The sequence below is a fragment of the Heteronotia binoei genome, chromosome 6 (assembly GCF_032191835.1).
Source record: "Heteronotia binoei isolate CCM8104 ecotype False Entrance Well chromosome 6, APGP_CSIRO_Hbin_v1, whole genome shotgun sequence".
NCBI classification, from domain to species: Eukaryota; Metazoa; Chordata; class Lepidosauria; order Squamata; family Gekkonidae; genus Heteronotia; species Heteronotia binoei.
In genome coordinates this window covers 42,119,705-42,143,134 of record NC_083228.1, presented here as the reverse complement: position 1 = coordinate 42,143,134, position 23,430 = coordinate 42,119,705, and the positions used below count along the sequence as shown (strand labels likewise).

Genomic DNA, 23,430 nt, shown 5'->3' with positions numbered 1-23,430 from the left:
TTAAGAGCTCTCTCAGCCCCACCTACCTCACAGGGTGCCTGTTGTGTGTGGGGGGGGGGAGGTGGAAGGTAAAGGAGATTGTGACCACTCTGAGATTCTAGATTCAGAGTATAGGGCAGAATATAAATCCAATATCTTCTATCTTCTTAATAACAAATATTTCAGTTTAGGAGCTACTAATTGCTTCAGCTTTTCCAATTCCTGGTCAAATTTGCATTCTATGAAAGCAGCCTTCTTTTTAACAAAGCCATATGTTGATTGTATGAGCTGGTATAATTAGTTTGAATTACTCAGTTCATTTAAGCAGTATAAAGTTAGAGTCCAGTGGCACCTTTAAGACCAACAAAGTTTTATTCAAGGTATGAGCTTTTTTGCACACACTCACTTCTTCAGATACTATGAAACAGAAGAAAACCATTCAAATTTATAGACAGGATGGAAAAGCAAATCGGCATATAACATGATGTAGACATTTTGAGACAAACCAGGAACAGCAAGCCAAGTCAAAGCTGGGAAAAATGGTTGAAGTAATAAGTATGTCAAAATAGGAGATAAGTATGTAAGAGAATATTTTCTAATTGTCCATTTATGAATTGTCCTTTACTAATTATCCTTTATTAATCTCAGTTAACTTTCCCACAATTAGAAAAAGATCCCTTAAAATAGTATGTGACAGTACCGCAGAGTGGCAGAGAGAGGCCAAATAAATAAAGAGAGCAAAGCAAAGCTACCTGTTTGTGCAGGTCTGAACAAATGTCTGATTATTAAGACAAGGTTCAGGCAGCAAATAATGCAAAAGTAATCTAAAGAAGCTGATACAGAGAAACCACCACTAACTTGGCTGAGCGTGCTTGAGGGAGGCGGCATGCTGCGGCCTCCCCTTTTTCTCCTTTCCTCCCTGCTCCCCTCCCCAAATGATGACCTGACCAGGCTCGACCTCCTAAATCTCCAGGTTTTTCAACCAAAGATGTCAACCCTAATGATGATTTTCTATTTTGTTATGTTTTTTCCATTCTTGATTCAATTCACCCCTCCTGGGTGGTTTATTTTTAACCCAATAAAAAATACTAGGAGATCTAATCAGGCAACATTTTTCCTGCTCCCACCTTTGTATGTTATATGGTGTTTGTGCTGTCACCTTCTCTGTGGTGGTGCTACAACTATGCAACCCCCTCCATTGGAAGGTGTTTTTGGTCCACCATTAGGTTATCCATCTGAAACATGATGAAGACCTTATTATGTTTTAAAATGGTGCTAAAGTTTTTTAATAGTAGTGTTTTGACTGTTCTATTGATGTTCCTTTTCTTCCATGAATCTCTGTGTTAAGAAGGGAAAGGAAAGGAAAGGAAAGGAAAGGAAAGGAAAGGAAAGGAAAGGAAAGGAAAGGAAAGGAAAGGAAAGGAAAGGAAAGGAAAGGAAAGGAAAGGAAAGGAAAGGAAAGGAAAGGAAAGGAAAGGAAAGGAAAGGAAAGATCCCCTGTGCAAGCACCAGTCGTTTCCGACTCTGGGGTTACGTTGCTTTCACAACATTTTCACGGCAGACTTTTTACGGGATGGTTTGCCATTGCCTTCCCCAGTCATTCTACGCTTTCCCGCCAGCAAGCTGGGTACTCATTTTACCGACCTCGGAAAGATGGAAGGCTGAGTCAACCTCGAGCCGGCTACCTGAAAACCCAGCTTCCACCGGGGATCGAACTCAGGTCGTGAGCAGAGCTTAGGACTGCAGTACTGCAGCTTTAACACTCTGTGCCACGGGGCTCTTAACTGTGTTAAGAAGCATTACTACTATTACCTTTATGACCTGGCTTTCATTGTTTTTGTGTGATTTGTAAAATGCCCAAGAACAAATCTAATTTATAGTTTGCTGCACAATGGAACTTTGTTTTCCAGCTTATCTTTCCCTCTGATCTCCTCTTATTGGAAAAATATTACAATAAACATAGAAGTATTAATGGAAGTTTCCAGTTATCCAGATTTTATTGTTACAGTAAGGCAAGTGGTAAGATAAAATGGGTAAGTATGTAACGTGCCAAATTAATGATACTGTTAAATGTCAATCGTTATTAGAAGCTATCATTACTATAAATCTATGAACTTCAACACATACTATCATTTCTATAGTATTAATTAGTCAGTAAAAGGGCTCTGTGGTAGGCTCTGCCTCTGAGTTTGCCCTTGTATTTGCTGGGGACAGTATGGGATGAAGTGTCCCACTGCCACCCAGGTCCAAGGTGGGTTGCAGAGATGCGGCTGGGCATCTAGACTTTCCTGCCCACTCTGCAGCTCTGACCTTTGTCTCATTTCCTCCCTGTACCGCCCTACAAGAGTATTTAGTAAGGAAGTAAGTGAGCCCCTCTTTTCAACAGATGTTGTAAGCTGATGCCCACCTCCAACCCCATGGGAGAGGGCATAGTAGGACGATGCTTGCATTGACCCAATCAAAAGCTTCTACTGAAAATGTCTTAAGAAGTGCACCAAGACTCCTTTGCAATTTTGTATGGAGAAAAACAACCCTTGGGAAATACCAACCAAAGTATTATCAGGTGAACAGGGTTTTGAGTTCCCTAAAACACTGACACATTTGATGTTCTGTACAAAAAAGGGAAGAGGAAGGAATTAATTAATTAATTTCTGTTTCAGGGCATGATGAAAGAGACAGGATCTGCAAAGCTGGAGAGCTTCAATCATGACATGAAGGTTCTCCCATCCCTTTTCATTTTTTAAAAGAAACATCCAGCCTCAATGAAACCCCACCCCCTTTCATTGAATCTGTGGTGGTTTTAAATTTTCCCTCCTGTGGATCCAGGGAGCTAAATACAGTCTTTTATAGAAAAGCACAAAATAGTTTCTTTGAAAGTAGCATACTTGATGGAGCTGCTTATTTGCTTTCCTTCTGCGTGGAACAAAATTCTTCCTCTGTCGCTGAAACTTGTCCTCCTACGCTAAGGGGGAATTTCTTCCCTGTTTAGAACAGCAGAGCCGACCAGGGCCGGAGGAAAGAGGCGGAGCTCCTCTGTTATCTCTTTGCCGCGGTGGAGTGGGTGGCTCCGCGTTATAGAAGCCGAAGCGTCAAGCGTCTGTTGCTATGGTGGGAGCCACTTCCTTAACAAACGCAGGCAGTGCAGGGAGGACAGGGGGAGAAGGAGGGAAGCGCCCGAGTTGCAAACCGAGGAGTCAGAGTGAAAAGGAAATGGGGGCAAGCTAGACCAGACACATTTGCCAAAGCAGCACCCGCAGTTCCCAGCAAAGGCTGCTGTTGTCAGGGTGGAATGTCCCGCGTTGGGAGTGCCAAGGTGGTACGGGGCGTTTAGGCTGTTCAAGCGAAGAGCTGTCTCCACTTCTTCGGGAGGAAAGGAGAAGCAGGAGCGATGGACAGCTTTGCAGAGGAGCAGGTGATGGAGGAAGAGTGCGGTGACTTTGAGCCTCTGCCTACGCTTTTGGAGGATGAGGTGAGGGGGGAGGGGAAACACAACTCGGCTTTTCCCGCCAACTACACAACTTGGCACTTTCGGCGGTTTTCTTGGCTAATCTTGGTTACCTCGTTCCCAAACTTTTCCTTTCACTTGACTGCTGCTGGTTCGTGTTGCACTGGCTGCTCTGTGAGACCGAAGTTCAAACGGGCGACTTAGCAAGTCCTAAGTGAATGCCCCGTCTTCCTGTCCCTGGAGAAACAGGTCTGCTCGCAGCCGAGCAGTGTTATGGAATGCAGCCTAGAAACGAGCTTTCTTCGAAGCTTGCCAACGTTTGCGGATTAGCCGCATGAAAAATGACTAACAGCTGATTGTCAGTGCCAGGCGTTGATCTCAGTTAATTTCCTCTGAGCTTATATCCTGGTTGCCTTGTAACTTTAAAAAAAAAGAAGAGCTGCCCTTCTCATAATGAGACCGGAAGATGAACGATCCTGTGCATCCGTAACTACAAGGCAGGTAGAGAGAGGCTGCATTGCTAACTGTGCATACTCAGGGATCTACTTGAGAGTAAGTCCTATTTTATTCAATGGAGCTGACTCCCAGGAATGAGTGCTTGGATTGTAGCCACAGTGAGAGTGATCTGGTCCCAGAGTTAAGCGCTGCAACTTCCCTTGCTTTTTGCACCAGTGAGTCCTTCCCTGAAGCCAATGGGATTTTAGAGTGCTGTTAGTTTGGCTAGATTATGTCTGAAGTTGAGAGCTGGCCAAGAAAAAAGAATGTCCTGTCCTTTAACTAAAGGCAATGGGCAGAGGAAGTTTTTTTATGGTATAAAGTTAAATAACATCACTTGGTATTTTCTAGCAAAGCCAACTGATATTAAAGTGACAGCTAGAGGGGAGCAATTTAAAACACTGATAACATGTTCAAATGTCCATGTTTAGGACTGGGTTATAATGCTAGTAGCCATCAAAATTACAGACATTTAACATATTTCAAAGTGCACTTAGTTTCCTCCATGTGTTTGCAATTGATACTGGGATTGTAATATAGAAAAGAAACTGCAGTTCTGAAAACTTAACTGTAATACAACTATTCCGCCCCCCCCCCCCATGTAAGGCCTTCTAGTAGAACAGAAGTAACTCATCAGGCTGAGAGCTTGTACTCTTCCCCCCCTCCCTGGAATCTTGAACTCATGAAGCTGCCTTATACAGAATCAGACCTCTAGGTCCACCAAAGTCAGTATTGTCTACGCAGACTGGCAGTGGCTGTCCAAGATGTCAAACACCGTTTTTTGATATCACTTCCTACCTGATCCTTTTAGCTGAAGATGCTGGTTATTGAACCTGGGACCTTCTGCACGCAAAGCAGATGCTCTGGCACTGAGCCACAGCATCTTCTTGTTTTCCAGTTGTTTTATAGCTATGTGCATCTTCATTCCAATCAAAGCCTTATCCTTGCTGTCAATATAAAATTTGGCTGTAAAAGGACAAGCTCTTTATAAAAGTGATGAGGAATAAGCTTAGCATGTTAGATATCGTCCTAAAACTTTACTCAAGTAAACTAGAAAGAACAATCTTTTAAAATGTGTTTCCATTCGTCTAGAAGCAAAACCCTCTTTTTGCTTGCTCCCAATGGGCAAACTGGCCATCTCCACCCATTCTGCCTTCCTGCTGTGCTTCAGACTCCCTGTCTCTCATTCTTTGGGGTCCCTACTAGTTCCCAAGAGCAGCATTTCTTTCCTGTTGATGGAGAATGTAGCCAGGGGCCAACCCAGTGAGCTATCTCCTGTTTGTTAAATCATATAGATATTAAGGGGAATGTAGTGAAAAAATTATGTGGGTTGTAACAGTACTATTTATTTAGATATTTATAACCGGTTTTCTCCCCAATTGAAACTCAGAGTGGTTTACAACAGCATTCTTCCCTCCTCCATGTTATCATCACAACAACCTGTGAGGTAAGAACACAACTACATAGGAGAAGCCGTGTTGGATCAGGCCAGTGGCCCATCCAGTCCAATGCTCTGTCACATAGTGGCTAAAACCCAGGTAGATCAGGCTGCGAGTATGTGACTGGCTCAAGGTTACCCAGTGAACTTTGCATGGCAGAGTGGTGTTTACCCTGGAGTCCCCCAGAAACTAGTGCAAATGCTACACTATCTCCACTTTATATAGATCGTTTTGACTTTGTTGACTGCTAATTAGGGAATACATGCTGGCCACAGAAACTCTGTCACAAGTCGCATTTCTGTGATGCCACTGAAAAAGCTGCAGGTAGAGAGCCCCGTAGCGCAGAGCGGTAAAGCTGCAGTACTGCAGCCCGAGTTCTCTGCTCACGACCTGAGTTTGATCCCAGCAGAAGCTGGGTTCAGGTAGCCGGCTAAAGGTTGACTCTTCAGATGTTATTGGTGAATTTTGTGGTTAGTGCTAAGAATATGTTGAGCCTGAGTTACTTTAGCCATATTGTCATGGCATTTATATTAGTAAAGAATGAGTCCTAGTAGTGAATATTTCTGTAAATTGTTTTTTATGGCAATGTCCCATTTTTTGTTATGTTTCCTGTACATTTAATATGTAGTCCTCCTGGGATCAAGTGATAATGTTTCATGTGATCCTTTCACCCCCCCAAAAAAAATTATATTTGCTGTTAGTAACTAGAACTGTGATGCTAGGGAGAAAGAGGTGGGGCTATACCACTTTCCTTTGTTGTTTCCTTTGTGCCATCGAAATTATGTGTTGTGTGCTATTTTGTTGACAGTCTTCCTTAGCAACCATTCTAGATAGAAGTGCCATTGGAAGTTTGGAAACTAAGGGTCCACTATACCCGGAACATGAGTCAGCACTGCGATGTGGTAACTAAAAAGGCAATTTTGGGCTGTATCAACAGAAGTATAGTGGCTGGATCACGTGAAGTGATGGTTTCGCTTTACTCTGCACTGGTTAGACCTCACCTAGAGTATTGTGTTCAGCCTTGGGAATCACAATTTAAGAAGGATATAGACATGCTGGAATGTGTTCAGAGAAGGGCAGTAAAGATGGTGAGGGGTCTGGAGACCAAGTCATATGAAGAAAGATTGAAGGAGCTCAGTATATTTAGCCTGGAGAGGAGACAACTGAGAGGTGATATTTTCACCATCAAGTACTTGAAGGGCTGTCATGTAGAGGATGGTGCAGAGTTGCTTTCTGTTGCCTCAGAAGGTTGGAACAGAATCAATTAGTTGAAATTAAATCAAAAGAGTTTTTGGCTAAACATTAGGAAGAATTTCCAGACAGAACAGTTTCTCAGTGGAACAGGCTTTCTTGAGAGGTGGTGGGCTCTCCTTCTTTGGAGGTTTTTAAACAGAGGCTAGATGACCATCTGATAGCAATGCTGATTCTGTGAACATAGGCAGATCATAATAGGGAGAGCAGGAAGGGTACCATCAGTGCTTAGTTCTCATGGCCCTTTCTTACATGCCCAGGGATATGCTGATTGCCACTTTGGAGTCAGGCAGCAATTTTTTGCCAAGCCAGTTTGGCCAGGGATCCTGGAGGTTTTTCTTTTTTCTTTCTTTCTTTTTTTGTGATAATCTTCTGGACATAGAGCAGGGGTCACTGAGGATGGTGAATTTCCTGCATTTGTGAATGTATTGGTGAATTTTCTGCATTGTGCAGGGGGTTGGACTAGATGACCCTGGAGGTCCTTTTTAACTCTATGATTCTATAATTCTATAGACTAGAAAATACTGAAAAGAGAAAGACCACCACAGACCATAGTCACAAAAGAAAAAGGTTGAGATGAGGTAAGAATAGGATAAGTGATGACTACCATAAAGATTCTGCATATGACAATCAATTACCTGAAGAGGAAATTAGCTGTGACAATACCCATGGTAGGAACATCAGTTATCTGAGGGCCAAACTTGCTGTGAAAGCATCGATTGCTCTGACCATTTTAAAGCTATTTTAAAATGCTGTGAGGGCCTCATCTTGATCACAATATGGCAGCCTGAGGTACTCTTGTTCCCCCCCCCAGACCTTTTCAGGTGCCAAAATAGCTGGGGGTTGCCATTCCAGCACCTGAAAAGGTGTTGGGGGAGGGGGCAAGAGCACCTCAGCCAGCTGTGCTGTGGGCCTGATCATGATTGGATCACAACATTTTAAAATTGCTTTTAAAAATGGTGGCAGCATCCATGGGTCAGAATTGTGGGTACTGTCATGTCTAGTTTGGCCTTTAGAAAGCCTTGATGTTACCGGAGATATGATGGATTTATGTTTTATAGATTATAATTGACACAGTTGGCTATAAATAATGTCATGGAATGTGGAGTAATTTATGAATTCGTGTTTTGGCAGGAGAATGTCTCTCTTGCTGATGTTTTGTCACTGCAGGATGGCTGTCTTACCGAGCCAGATATGTGGGCAATTTGCCTGGAGTGTTGCCAGTCTGTGAAGAACGTTGCCCATTCTGCAATCTTCCAAACACTTTGCATTACTCCTGACACTTTGGCTTTTAACACCAATGGCAATGTATGCTTCATGGAACAGATCAGTGGTAAGTATCTATGCTTCTAGGCAATTTGTTGAAACGTACAAAAACTCATGCTGAGAGGATGTAGTGAAACATTATATTCTCTCCATCAGGCTTGTACATGGATTTTAATTAGATTGGAAACCATAATTTCTTGATGCAAGGATGAATGTTGTCCTATGCAAAACTGAATTAGGTTAGATCTACTAACACTGTATGTTCATTTAGTTGTTACAATATTGAACAAAGATTTCTAGCTCAAATTTAATAAGTTTTTGGATTCAATTCTGTGGTCTAGCCAACATATTCCAGAGGATATGCTCTGTGAAAGCTGTCATACACTTGTCTGAATGTGCCTTAAATATAAAGAGATTTGACAGCTATGAAAGGATGTAATAGATTTATATAAAGCTGCTGGATATTTTAAAAAAATCTTGAATCTTCTTCCAGAAGTGACCCCTCTGAGTCAGCAGAGATTATCTCACAAGTAGGTATGGGGAAGATGGAGAGCTTTTAAAAAGATTTGAATGATATTTGAGGACATTGATAGCTAACTTATAAGTACCTCTGGGGTTTGGTTTGTCTGGGGTCTGGTATTTATGAGCTACTTCAGGGGCCTCAACCTTTTTGAGCCTCTCTGTAATTATCATATACAGCATTGTGGGCATAACCACAGAATGGCTGCCTCAGGAGGCAGAGCCAACCACAAAGTGGCAACCACTAGAGGTGCAGCCAGCAGGGTTTTTTTTTTTTTATCAGGGGCTCCTTTGCATATTAGGCCACACCCCCTGATGTAGCCAGTCCTCCTGGAGCTTACAGTAGGCCCTGTACTAAGCGCTCTGTAAGCTCTTGGAGGATCGGCTGCACCAGAGTGTGTACAAAGATAACCAAGAACAACTTCACCCCCTTCTCACCTTCCGAGGCCTTAGGCAGCAGGCTGATACAGTTGTATGAGCCCTAAGGGGGAAGAGGTGAGATACATTTATTTCTGTCTTACACAACTATATTAGCCTTGCAAATATTAACTATTTGCCTTGTGTAATGAATGTTTCTTTTAAAAGCAGCATGTTCAGTTCCCCAATGGGAAACAAGATAAACAGGGTAGTTAACTGTTTTTTTTTTCCCTTATGATCTAGTAAATTTTTCATACACAGCTGTCAAGTTGTATCACATTAGAGTTAGTGACATCCATGTGTTTTAAAATTGTAGGTTAGTAAATATCTGTAAGTTCCAACCACTAGCTTACAAGATGAGAGTTGGAGGCTATAATATGGATTCATTGTCCCCTGAGCATCATCTCAAAACCTCTGCAGTAGATGTAGTCCGTGCTATCAATCAGCTTGACTTCACACATAGTCAAAGTCCTGTGATGGCTCGGTATTTTCTCATTTCTGAGTTAGCTTGTTAGATGTTATGTGGGAGTGGGGGTTGCGCATTTAAAGAGAGCTAGCTTTTTTTTTTTTTCCTTTTAAAAACTACTCGGTGATCCCTACATATTTTCTCAGCTTCTGAATATTTCATTGGTAGTTGAAAGAGCTGAGAGCATTTTCCTGTAGCAGATGCATAATTTTACTGCCAGTTGCAAGATGATCATTAGGCTGTAAGCTTTAATTGATTAACCAGTAAAGCCAATTGATTCAAGTGTTAACTCGCTATTAAAATAATCCGAGGTGTTCTTTAAATATTCCAGGATTTAGAACAATTGATACAACAGAGGCTCTATAGGAAAATGATCCATCCCCCTCCCGTGTGCCATTTGAGGTGCTTCTCCATGTTGTAGTGGTGTGATGCCCTCTTAGTCATCATGACCATTAATCAGCAAAAATGTCTCTTTTAGTTTAGGATGATAGTAATGAAGGCGGTAGGGGATCTGGACTTTCAGCCTTTTATTCTCTCCAAACATTTAGCCACTTTGAAGGCCTGCATGGTTCATGAGCAAGACAGAAGGGTTTTTTTTACATAATCTGGTTTTGTGTAGACAGGACTGATATGAAAAACACAGTCTGGCTTTGTCCCATTTGGAAAGACCTTTTTTCAGATTATTTTTTAAAATTATTTTTTAATCACAGCAGTTTTCTTATTTTTTCAGGTGTGGCATTCTTGATAATTCTTGATCTGCTGTCTAGATACTTAATTCCTGCTTCTCTTCCTGCTGCTTTGCATGGGGACTCTTTCAAATTGCTGTACCTGGCTTAGGGTTGCCAAGTCCAATTCAAGAAATATCTGGGGGCTTTGGGGGTGGGGCCAGGAGACTTTTGGGGGTGGAGTCATGAGCAAGGTTGGAACAAGTACAATTGAACTCTTAAGGAAGTTCTGGCCATCACATTGAAAGGGACTGCACACCTTTTTAATGCCTTCCCTCCATTAGAAATAATGAAGGATGGGGGCACCTTTTTTGGGAGCTCATAGAATTGCCCCCCCTGGTCCAGTCCTTTTGAAATTTGGAGGGTGTTTTGAAGAAAGGCATCAGATGCTATGCTGCAGATTCGATGCCTCTACCTCAAAGAACATCCCCCTCCAGAGCCCCAGATACCCACGGATCAATTCCCCATTATTCCCTATGGGAATTGTTCTCCATAGTGAATAATAAAGTGGCCAGTAGACATTTTCCGCCCTCCCTTTCTAAAACTTACTAAAGCAGGGGGAGGGCCTCCAAACCGGGGAATCCCCTGCCCCCTCCCTCTCTCTCTCACACACACACTTACTGGGTCTGGTTCCTCCACAACTTTACTTGCTCTGAAAACGAAAGCAAAAGAAACGGAGGGTTTGTGCTCTAATGAAACTGCTGCTGACCCTTCCCCATGAAGCACTTCCTGTTTCCTGCTCAACTTTAAAGGCACACATTTTAAAAATGGACCTGTTTGCAGGTTTCTAAACCTGCTGGAGATCTAGAGGCACATGGTGACAGTGGGGGTGGGACTTCTCCCCGCTGGCCAGCTGGCTGGAGGTGGGGGGGGAAGCCTGTAAAACTGGTGGATCCCCCTCTGGGACCTGAGGATTGGGAAACCTAACCTGGCTGGTCAGAACTCAGGAATGACTAAGAGTTAATGCATGGCCTATAAAATAAGCCTAAAGTTCCCTAGGTTCATTCTCTTGGAGTTTGTCATTGCCAAATGAGTTGGAGGGGCATAGTTTTCAATACCTTCAGTCCTGTTAGTGGCACCTTATTGATATTCAATACCAAAACTTTGAAGAGGCCTTACACATAACTAGAGTTCCTCCTTTTTAAAAAATAAAAAGGATTCTGCTTGTCTTGTTTCCCTCACAACTTGAAGCATGTTGGCCTTATTTATAACCAGGCCTGACTGCTGTTTTCATATATAACTTGTCTGTTATAAGTAGGCTTGCCAATCCCCAGGTCCCAGTGGGGGTTCTCCTGCTTTCCCAGGCTCCTTCCCGCCCCCAGTCAGCTGGCTGACAGGGGGAAGCCCCGCCCCCACAGCCACCATGTGACTCTGGAGGCTTCAGTCTCCTATTGAAAGACTTCCTCTTAGGATGGTGTGTCTGTGTTACTTTGAAGAAGTTGGCAGCAATTCGTGAGTAGAGATGTCAATCCCTCGCTTCAGAGTCATCAGAAATGGGAGGGGGGGAGGGAAATGTCTGCTGGGCACTTCATTATTCTCTATGTGGAGATCACTTCTCAAAGGGTATGCTGTAGCCTTCCCAAGCCTCCCGCCCTGGCGGGAGAATACTGGATTTTCAGCCTCTTTTCCCGCTTTCCATAACTCTGGAAGCGGGGGGAGGAGGGGGGAATGGCGCCAAGGAGCATTTGCGTCGTCCGGGGAGGAGGTGCTGAGCCTGGCAAGGGAAATCTTGAGAAGGGAGGCTGGCTCGCCAGCGAGCGGGTGGAGGTGGCTGCCGAACGCAGGCGGGTCTTGACGGACTCCAATGCCCGATGCTTCTCCTCCTCCCTTCCCTTCCCACCCAGCCCCGTTGCAGCAGCCGTTCTTCCTTTTCGCAAGCTGCTTCCCGCGCCCAGTCAGCTGGCTGGGGGGGGGGGGGAGGAGAGAAGCCCCGCCTGCAAAGGACCATGTGCCTTTGCACCTCCGGAGGCTTGATTGCAAGGCTCCACTTTGGGATGGTGTGACTGCTGCTGTAAAGAAGCTGGCAGCAACTCGTGAGTAGAAAGGCCAGTCCCTCGCTTCAGTTGCCAGAAAGGGGGGGGGGAGGGAGGAGGAGAGGGAAACGTCTTCATTATTCCCTATGTGGAGATCAATTCTCATAGGGTATAATGGGGAATTAATCTGGAGGTTTTGGGGGCTCTGGGGGAGCTGTTTTTTGAGGTAGAGGCACCAAATTTTCAATATAGTATCTAGTGCCTCTCCCCAAAGTACCCTCCAAGTTTCAAAACGATTGGACCAGGGGGTCCAATTCTATGAGCCCCAAAAGAAGGTGCCCCTATTCTTTGTTATTTCCTATAGAAGGAAGACATTTTAAAAAGTGTGCTGTCCCTTTAAATGTGATGGCCAGAACTCTCTTGGAGTTCAATTATGCTTGTCACACCCTTGTTCTTGGCTCCGCCCCAATGTCTCCTGGCTCCACCCCCAAAGTCTCCTGGCTCCTCCCCCAAAGTCCCCAGATATTTCTTGAATTGGACTTGGCAACCCTAGTATGCTGAGGAATTGATCTGGAGTATTGGGGGCTCTAGGGGAGCTGTTTTTTTAGGTAGAGGCACCAAAGTTTCAGTATAGCATCTAGTGCCTCTCCCCAAAATACCCCCCAAGTTTCAAAACGATTGGACCAGGGGGTCCAATTCTATGAGCCCCAAAAGAAGGTGCACCTATCCATTATTTCTTATGGAAGGAAGGCATTTAAAAAGGTGTGCTGTCCCTTTAAATGTGATGGCCAGAACTCCCTTGGAGTTCAATTATGCTTGTCACACCCTTGCTTCTGGCTCCGCCCCAATGTCTCCTGGCTCCACCCCCAAAGTCCCCAGATATTTCTTGAATTGGACTTGGCAACCCTAGTTATAAGTTTCTATCTTGTTTATAGCTGTTGTTCTTTTTTCCATGCCTTAAAGAAGTTAGGGAAAAGACTGGCAATTTTATGTTGCTCTTGATAAGTGGTGTGGAATGTTAACCATACCAAAACTTAAACTGCCCTTCAACATGATTGTGCTAGGAGGATAAGTTGTTTCATGGGAGAAGGCTGTCTTGCTGTATGGGACAGAGAGAGATTGACTAGAATTTGATCTCAGTCAGCAAGAAAGATGCTAAACAAATTGAACTAATAATTCTAGTGCTGCAGCCTTTGAGTTCTCTAGCAACCTTTATAATGTTTATTTTCTTCATGTTTTGTTTAAAGAAATCTAACCCTAATATGTTTAACAATAATACCAGAATTACAAAATGGACAGTTCTTCTCAAATTCATTGACTGTGTCCTTTTGTGTTGATTCTATGATTTAACTCTGATGTAATTGCTGAAATGACAAGAGGAAAGTATTTGAATAGCAGTGTTGTGAATTGCATTGTGCTGCTGTTCTCTAACCAAAATATCAGTGTCCTTATTTGTGATGTATGAACTGGAGTTGCCAGCTCTGGGCTGGGAAATACCTGGAGATTTTGGGGGTGGAGTCTAAGGAGGACAGGGTTTGGGGAGGGACGTCAGTGGTGTAATGCCATAGAGCCCATCTTCCAAAGCTACCCTTTTCTGCAGGTGAACTGATCTCTTTGGCCTGGAGATTTGTTGTAATAGTGGGAGGTTTCCAGCCACCACCTGGAGGCTGGCAACCCTAGCTGTGCCTCTTTGAAAAGTATTATAAAGATGTCTTCATTGCATGTTCTATGGATGGAAGACGTGTGTTTCTTAGGGTATTAATTACAGTTGCAAAAATGGTGTGTTTCATAATCACTATGAAAACAAAACAAATTTCCCAGATGAATAGACTGTGTTTGGAGAGGGGGGACATACTTTTCTTTTGTTTTGTCCTGGTTTCTTTTGTTATTGCTGTGTTTGCCTCTATTGGTTTCACTTTCTGATTTTCTAATAAAGGCATAGAGATAGCACAGTGTCCCTTAGGGGGAGGAAGAGGAGAAGATCTGGGCCTCCTTGATGAACTGCAAGCTGTAGCCACTAGCATGACGTACACACAGGAGATATTCTTTTCCTGAAGGATATGGGGTGGGACTTTGCCTTCCTCTCTCCTCCAAACACCACTTTTCTCTTCAAGTATGCATTCTCCTGCTTTCCTAATGCTCTCCAAGTTTTATCACCAAGCCAAGCAAATGTACTTCAAATAGGATTGCCAACCTCCAGGTGATAGCTGGAAATCTCCCACTATTACAATTGATCTCCAAGCAACAGATATCAGTTTACGTGGAGAAAATGGCTGTTTTGGAAGGTGGACTCTATGGCATTATACCCCATTGACTTCCCTCCCCAAGCCCCACCCTCCTCAGGCTCCATTCCAAATATCTCCAGAGCTGACACCCCAAACCTTGAGGTCCTGCTGCTGCCTGCCCAGATGCCTAACCCTCCTTGTGCCTCCAAATGTCCTTGCTTTGTCAGTCTGCTGCTTCATTGTGCTACTGCTCTTCAGGCTTAGTAGCTGCAGTGATGTCTCTGTTACTGTTTGGAGTCTTTCCTGTCGGTTCTCCCATAGACTTTAATGTAAAACATAGGTGCTTTTCATTGAACATAGTGAAAGAAACAATAATAGAATAAAACCATATGACACTATATGAGCTTTTCTCTTCTTAGTCACAGTAGTTCAGCCAAGAGAGAGTCATATCATTATGCTAGATACAGAAAACTTGCTTAGAATAAGGGAGTACCTTATGGTCTGATTCCATTGGTCAAGAGCATAGAGGGCAAGCTAAGCCTATTCAGTTGGCTAACATTTTAGTACCAGTTTTCACTACTAAAACAGCATTAAAACAACATTAAGCAAGCTAAAATGATACCCATACGCAGCTCAGCAAGACTCTAGAACACCTTAAAGAAGCTGGAGCCTTTCAGTTAAAAGAGAAATGGTTTGGCCTGGCTACCAGAAGACAGTAAAACAGTTGCCTAGTAAATCTCAAAGAATGAAGTCCACCACTGAAGAAGTCTTCTCTCTGGTTGCCACCTCTCTAACCTCTGCAGGCAGGTGCATAAAAAGCAAAGTCTTGATAAGAAGCTCTTAACTGGTCTGGTGGGCTGCAGAGTACTGGAGAAGATGGTCCTTGAAGTACCCTGACCCCAACCCATTTAGGGCCTTAAAACTAAGAACAGCATTTTGATTAATTCCGTCAATTTTCCCTCAATTGGCTCAAGTTTTCTTTTAGAATATGGTTGGCAGGCCAGATATCAGTAGTCAGTCAAGCATTTATTTGTCCATATAGGATCAGATATGGTCATTATTTTATCTCTAGAACTTCCCTTCTGGAAATCACGTGGAGGCCTTGATGTTCTTCCTCTTAAGTTCCTTCCTGCCATCCCTTATTGTAGAAATAAATGAATGGTGGCTGTGCAAGAGAGAATCTTCCAAGTGGAATCAGACTTGGCATCTGAAGATTTGGATAGGAATTTGTGAGGTGGTATTTTTGTCACCTTCTTCCCTTATCCTTGAAACAGATTGATAGCTTTCAGCATTCAACAAGGCTGAGGATGACAAGGATTAAGTAGGCTGTGTCTTGCTTTGTCTCATGATAACTTTATGTCCTTTTATTGAGGTAACAGTAATTCCCTAAATAGAATTTTTGGTGAGCTTCTACAGAATGCACTGACAGCATATATTGAGAGGAAATATTGTGTTGTTTATGGTCCAGACTTATACAGTAATTTCTTTTACCCCCAAAATATCTATTTTACCCTGTCCTTCTTCCAAAGAGCTTAGGATGGTGTACATTTCTTCCATTTTATCTCCACAGCAATTCTGGGAGGTAGGCTAGGCTGAGAGAGAGAGAGAGAGAGAGCAGTCCAGGCTCTGATTGCCATCTTCCCACTGGGTGGGGGTATGATCAACATCCATGGTGCATTGATGTCACTTCTGGCATGACCTAGAAGTAACAGCATCATGCTGGATGTCACTCGACCATTCACCCAAAATGCTATGGCTGAAACATAGTGTATTAAGCAAATGCTAAAGTGACATCCCTGGCACAGTGACATCACTTCACTGGGGATATCAGCCCTGCCATCTCCTGCTGGTTGCCAAGTTGTCCTTGGCAGCTTTAACCCAAGCTCACCCAGAGTGCTTCATGGATGAGGAGAGATATTAATGTGGTTCTTCCTGGTTCTAGTCTGACACACTGCCCACTGGGGAGGGACGGTGGCTCAGTGGTAGAGCATCTGCTTGGGATGCAGAAGGTCCCAGGTTCAATCCCTGGCATCTCCAAAAAAAAGGGTCCAGGCAAATAGGTGTGAAAATCCTCAGCTTGAGACCCTGGAGATCTGCTGCCAGTCTGAGAAGACAATACTGACTTTGATGGACCAAAGGTCTGATTCAGTGTAAGGCAGCTTCATATGTTCATATGTACATACACTGGTTCTCATCAAAGATACTAGAAACTAAACTAACCATTTGAAAATGTTAAGGGTTTTAAATTAGTTGTTAAAATAGAACCTATTCCAGAGTATATTATTTAAATTAAAATAACACTGCTTGATCTCTTTCAAGATGATCCGGAAGGAGCCTTTGTACCTCCAGAGATTGATGTAACTGGTAACACTTTTGAGGTAAGGAATGACGTTATCTATAACAACTCAGATCCTATGTAATTAATATATATATAATTTTCCAGTGGATTTTGGCTATTGTTCTTCATACTAAGAAAATTGCAAGTAAAATAACAATGGCCATCCAGAAGGCAGGAAAGGGAACCACTGTTTGGTTTGTGCTACCCACTGGCTAGCTGAAATTATGTATTTTTCCCCATTGGGTCAGCTTGTTTGTTCAGTGGCTAACTGTGGGCTTTATAGCAAAATATAAAATTTGTTTGCTGTCGGCTATAAAAATAATTCAGGGTAGGATAGTCTGCAATTTAATCTTCTAGTTTAATGAACAAACCAATGGATCTCTATAGTCTAGTGATTCACAAATGTTCTTCATTGTTGAATTAAATTACGGGCTTAATTGTTTACACTAATTCATTAGCCTCCCTGATCAGACATATCATTGCCCTCTTGCAGTGCTTTCTTGTGCTAATTTCTATTGAAAATCCTAGACAGAGTAGGAATGTTTTCTTTCTTCTGTTATAAATTAACCCCAAGTAGCCTAATTAGCAGTATGAAATTATGAACATCTATTTTCATATATAGGCCTGTATGAAGTCTCTAAACTGAAAACTTTCATAATTTTTCCAACTTTCCCTCAAATTTGATAATGAAGCTTAGGGACTGAGTATTTTAGGTCAGCAGGCCGTGAATCTTTATCATAGTTCTTTTTAGCTTTGAAGATTTTGAAACCTACAAGCCAATTACCTCAGTCTCTATTTAATCTCTCATGCAGCTTTATTGGTGGCAGAAGCGAGTTAGTCAGCTATATTTCCAGGTTTGGCAATTGTCATTTGTTCTTATCTAGCTCATTTTGTAGAAGAGGAGGATATGGTACTCAATTCATTTGTAAGACTTTTCCCCAAAGAGCTTTTTTTTAAAATGGGAGAAGACTGTGAATCTTACTAAAATGAAAGATTTGTCTATGAAACCTCTGACTTTTTAATGGGGCTACTATTTCTCAGGTCCACAGAACTTGCCATTCTTTCATATTCTAAAATTCTTTGCCACTGATGCAAGTAAGGTACATTAACGTATACTACCAGTTGGGTTTTACCTGATGCTGGCAAATAGCTTAAAAAGCTGAGGAAGGAGGCATAGATAGGCCATCCAGATTTATGCCAGATTTTGCATATTATACAAATTATTTTCTGCTTGTACAGAGAACATTTTTATGTATGTTGTGCTGAATGGTTCTTTTTTCCTTTTTGAATAAACACAGCAATACCATGTAAAGTTGAGAAAGCAATGGAAAAGTCTTATCCCATTCTCTCCTGCCAGGTTCCTTCCTGGTTTCTCCATTCTACTTGTTTGTCCTTGAAAACACAGCAGTGCAGGTTTGGGCTAGGATGTTGACAGGTTGACAGATCTTCCCTTTTCCTAGTCTGAGAACACACAACACTTTACAAACGTTTCTAAATGTAATGAGTATAGAAGTTAGATGTTCTGTGTTTGTGGAATGTTGGTAGGCCCCTCCACCTTGCCAGAACATTGGTACTCTAAGCAAACATCTGTACTTCATATAGCTTTGCCTCAGTTAGAGGCATGGCATGGAGCTGTATCCATGTCGAAAGACTTAGATACAGCTCCAGTAGTATGTATTGCTACTTGAACAGGTCCACTTTAGGTAGATAGAATAACAAAACCAACTATGGGAAGAACTTACTTGGTCGTATGGGACTAATTTTATCTAGGTGTTGCAGTAAAATTTATAGTAAAATAGAAGCACTATCCATTGAGATAAATGTTGATATAGTAGACTGAATCCACTATCCTCCTGCTGAAAGGTCATAAATCGTCCCTGTTTTCTCCTTCTCCCAGCTTTCCTTTCCACTCTGGGAAAGTCGATTTCTGGGGCTGTGGGACCCACATGGAGAGCCATGAGCATCTGTGGGCTACCATGAGAAGAGGAATAGGGCAAGATCTCAGGCATGGTGGGGAGAGGTCTGTTTAAAACAGAACCAAAATACTGGAAAAAGTGAAGCACCCCCCCCCCTCCATCATTTCTCCACTTTGTGCCATCCAATCCCAAAGTTGCTTCCTTATGCTGGGATGGTTCCATATGGGAGTGTGTTCCATGTATTCAGGGTAATTAACCATCCATTAAATCCTAAATAGTAAAACTGGTGTTTTGCCTTCAGCATAATGTGTGATGTGGATGACAGACACATGTGTAATCACGTAGGCCAGATTTAAGCAATCCTTTCCCTTTTTAAAGAATGGTTTGCGTACATCTGCAGCAGACTATGGAAGCAATGCAATGCCTTCATCTGCTCTTTGTCTCATCAAGCACAGAAGAAACTGCTTTTTGAATGAGTTTGTGAAACGACCCTTAATTAGACTTGTTCCCAGTGGTTCCATCCTTAAAACATGCATTCATTATTAGTATGCTGAGGATCTGGCGCAAGTGTTCCTTCAGTTGCACAGTGCACCAGTTGGCACCATTATGCTAGCAGCTGGACTTAACTTTTGAGTCGTTACTGACGCAGCAGCAGCAGCCATTGGCACCACTGTGTGGGGAAGAGATTTCTCCCAGTCGTGGTGGCAGTGTCACAGTGGCAGAGGATCAACAGAGCTGCTTCTGATAGCCCCACTGTGAGCAACGATGGCTGCTGCAGCTACGCACTGATCTAGCACTGCTCCCTTCACCAGCCTCATTAAACAGAACAGTCAAGCAGCAAAGGACAAAATGAGCTTAATGGTACCTCAACTGAAGTGCAGTCTGTGATGCTGATACTGATTAAAACAATTGCTGCTTTTATGAATGTGAATGAGGCAGTTGGCAGGAGGATGAGCGATGGTAGAGAAATTCGTAGCGGTCTGAGTCTGAAGGCAACTGTGAAGGAATTGGGTTTTGTTTTATTCTAAGAAATGTGCATTGGAAGTGTGTGTGGAATCATTACTGTGAACATAACTTATCCTCGCATAATCAAAATATCTTAGAGAATCTTTTAAAAATAATTGATGTTACACATTTGCTATGTTGATGAATGCCTCAGCAGAGAGCTAGTTAAGAGAACTCCACAGTCTTCCAATACTTATGCCAGAACTGAGGAAATGTGCTCTTTTCTGAGCCTTTAATATAAACACAAAGTGCATTGTGTTGTTTGACTCTTAAACAGTAGCCTTCACTACCATTTCAAAACTGTCAGTACAGACATCTACAGAAGCCCTTCCCTCCCGCTTACTTGTCAGTAAGTTTGCTTTGCACTGACATTAAAACCTACGTAATTCTGTCTCACTTCAGTGAATGCTCAATGAAATATATGATCGTATAGTTTGATTATTTTTGTTTTGTTTACTCAGCAGGGATCATCTGCTCTTTTGGTGACATTTAATCTGATTGTCATTTATATATCTAAAGAAAGAAATAAAAGCTCGTCTTTAAACTGATTAACTGCATATCCTGTGTAGTGTTTATCTTAGTTAGAAGACTGTTATCATATATATGGGCCATCTCGTGGGCAAATAAAAACCACACAATCTGGCCTTTTTATTGGTGTCCTTAGTCAACCCTGGTATCTTGCCAGTTCATCAGCATAGAGTCTGCACACTTAACCACTACACCAAACTGCTTCTGTTCAGCTATAGCTGCACAATGTCACAATGTTTGTTCAGATGGGACATAAACCTATCTTGTTGCAATGGTCCTTTTCCTTCCCCTATATGCCAAATGTGACTGAAAGCTTCCTGATGGTTTTGGAAGTCTTAAATCAAAACTCTAGTTTGCCATGATATATGCATGTGGGCAGCCAATCAAATTTATTTCCTCCCCACAAACCAGGATTCTAAACCTCTATTTACAGCAAACTGAACTTGTGAAACAAAAAGGGTTTCTCATGGTGTCTGAATACAGCCTGGAGGAAGGGAGGTGGCATAATATATCCTGATGTTGTCAGATGTCTAGGGTTGCCAATCCCCAGTTGGGGGCAGAAGATAACCCAGTTTGGAGGCCCCTCCCCCCCTGCTTCAGAGTCATCAGAAAGCAAGGGGGGAGGGAAATGTCTGCTGGGCAGTCCATCATACCGTATGGAGACTGATTCCCATAGGGTATAGTGGAGAATTAATCTGTGGGTATCTGGGGCTACGAGGGGCTGTTTTTTGAGGTAGTGGCACCAAATTTTCAGCAAAGTATCCAATTCTTCTCCTCAAAACATCACCCAAGTTTCAAAAAGATTGGACCAAGGGGTCCAATCCTGTGAGTCCCCAAAGACAGTGCCCCTATCCTTCATTATTTCCAGTGGAGGGAAGGCATTTTAAAGGAATGTGATGGCCAGCACTCCCTTTGGAATTCAATCGTGCTTGTCACACCTTTGCTTTTGGCTCCACCCCAATGCCTCTTGGCTCCACCCCCAAAGTCCCCAGATATTTCTTGAGTTGGACCTGGCAACCCTACAGGTCAGAAGCTAAGCAGGACCAGTATTTGAATGGGAGACCACCAAGGAAGACTCTGGAGAGGAAGGCAACGGCAAACGACATTTGCTTCTCACTTGTCTTGAAACCCACCTGCTGTATTCACCATGTTGGTTGTGACTTGATGGCACTTACGTATGTGATGGAGGAATGCACTTAAACCAATCTTACCCCTTCCAGCATAAATCTCAACCCCTTATGGGATTTCTGTTCCTATAAAACCTTCCACTTTCCCACTTCTAGCAGCTATAGATTTTCCTACCATGATTCTCTAAGTCATTCTCTTTCAAAATCCACCCTTCCCAGCTAATCTTCTAGTTCAAATAAGCAAAGAATGAGCAAGGGATAGGAATCAAATAATGTCACCTATAGAAATATGGTGTGTAGGAGCTCACTGTGCCTGGTAAATTGGGACAACAGAAGCTATAAAAAAGGATGCCCACCTACCCTTGTGTTGAGGTGTGGCTGTAGAAGCTATAAGTGGAAGCATGAGGAAGAAAGCTGCACCAAAGCACACAGGTTGTTCTTTTTAAATTTTAGGGTTTGTGCATCATGGTATGTGTTCTTTGTTGTGGGGTTGTATTAGTAGATACTAGTGACCAGACAGTCTGTATGCAATATATTTGTTTACTGAGGATAGCTGCTCTCCCCAAAAGCAGCCACATCCCCACAACAAATTAGCAAACAATGTAAGCAAAAAGCTTCCCTTGCAAGGGAGCTATCACTTTCCAAAGATGTGTCCCTACTCTCATCCTCATCTGTTCCTTCAGCAGGTTCAGAGAGGTGGGAAGCACTAGTTCCTAGGACCTTTCTTCACACAGATTTTTCTCCACTCTGGCTTCCAAACTGGAATGTGGTGGCGGTGGTGGTGGGAGGGGCGGGTTCCATACAACCTGCTGTAATCATCCTGTTTCCAGATTTTTCTCATCCTCAGAATATTCTTACCTAGCCTGCTTTGCTCTGATGATTCTGGAAAGAGCCTAGTCTAGGTATGCCAGCACATTGTCTGAAAGAAACTGCAGTTCTTGTCCTGCAAAAGTCCCACTCAGATAGGTGACATTTTCCTGCCATCAGGTAATGTTTTCCTGCCATCAAGGTGCCATTTTTTCCAGCATCCCCCCCCCCCCCATGCTGTACCACCAACAGGGTTCTAAATTAGAAATAGATAAGTGTCATAGCACTATGATGACCTGTTGTCATTCAGTGATTTTTAATTGTCATGGAACCGTGTTAGCACTACAGAGCGTACATGAAGAAAGGAACAAAAGAAAAAGGGGCAGAGAGTTGCCACATGTGGTAGTAATAATGACCCCTTCTCCAAGAACCAATGTGGAGTTGCTGTGGAAGGGAAGAGTCATAAAGAAGAAAATGCACAGAAAACTTCCACATCTGGAATCTCCATTGTCAAAGCATATGCCCCTCTCTCTTTTTGCAGTGATAATTAAAGCAGTGCAAAACAAAAAAAAGCCTTGCTGTGGAAACAGCCAAAGCTTCTTCATATACATTATCCCAGTAAAGTAACTTTTCCATCTCAGCTCTGTTGTGTACATTTTGGAGAAACTGCTGAAAGTTAATCATGTTATCAATCCTAAGACTTAGTAGCTACTTCTTCTTCTTTTTTTAATTGATTACACATTGTGGTCTGCCAAGAAAAACTATGTTCCTTTTATACCATCTACTAAATTACCTCAGGAAATTAAAATTTTAAGATTTCATTCAGCTGGATTGCCTTTTCATCTCAAGTACCTAGAGCCAGATCCAATGATGTATTGGTTAAATGACCCTCCAGATTGTATTCATTATTGGGAAGAAATCCCTGTGAAATCCCTGTTTTGAATTATTTCTCAGCATCTTAATTTTTTTTTTTTACCATTTTGTATTCTAAACCACTCCCTACCAGATAATTTTACTATACTGTCATTGGTTCTTCAATGTGTACCAGTTTGCATTCTGAGCCACTGACTACCAGCTTCCTGTGGCTTTGCTCACTGTACCAGATTCCTCATCTGATGAAGTGTGCTTAGAGAGTACACGAAAGCGTACGTTCTGAATAAAACTAAGTTGGTCTTAAAGGTGCACTTGACTCCTATTTTGTTCTACTACTTCAGACCAACATGGCTGACTACTTGGATCTGTCTTTATGGGCGTTTTCGCACTGACCTTAATCAGCAGCGACGCCCCTCTTCACCGTGCAGGATCGGCGCGGATTTCACACTAATTGCCGCAGAGCACCCGGAAGAGCCGGAAAGTCCCGCGGCTTTTGCGGCGCAAACGGAAACCACCAAAAACCAGTTTCCGTTTGTGCTGCAAAAGCCGCGGGACTTTCCGGCTCTTCCGGGTGCTCCGCGGCAATTAGTGCGAAATCCGCGCCGATCCTGCGCGGTGAAGAGGGGCGTCGCTGCT

At 42.8% G+C, this 23,430-nt stretch overlaps 1 protein-coding gene across 1 annotated transcript in view; it reads left to right on the top strand.

Moving 5' to 3' along the window:
- Positions 1-3,081: 3,081 nt before the first annotated feature.
- KNDC1 (kinase non-catalytic C-lobe domain containing 1) overlaps positions 3,082-23,430 on the top strand; it is a 95,837-nt gene continuing 75,488 nt past the window's right edge. The window contains exons 1-3 of the mRNA XM_060241371.1: positions 3,082-3,448; positions 7,744-7,942; positions 16,520-16,578. Coding sequence (XP_060097354.1) covers positions 3,368-3,448; positions 7,744-7,942; positions 16,520-16,578 — 339 coding nt within the window. The 5' untranslated portion in view covers positions 3,082-3,367. The remainder of the gene's footprint in view (positions 3,449-7,743; positions 7,943-16,519; positions 16,579-23,430) is intronic.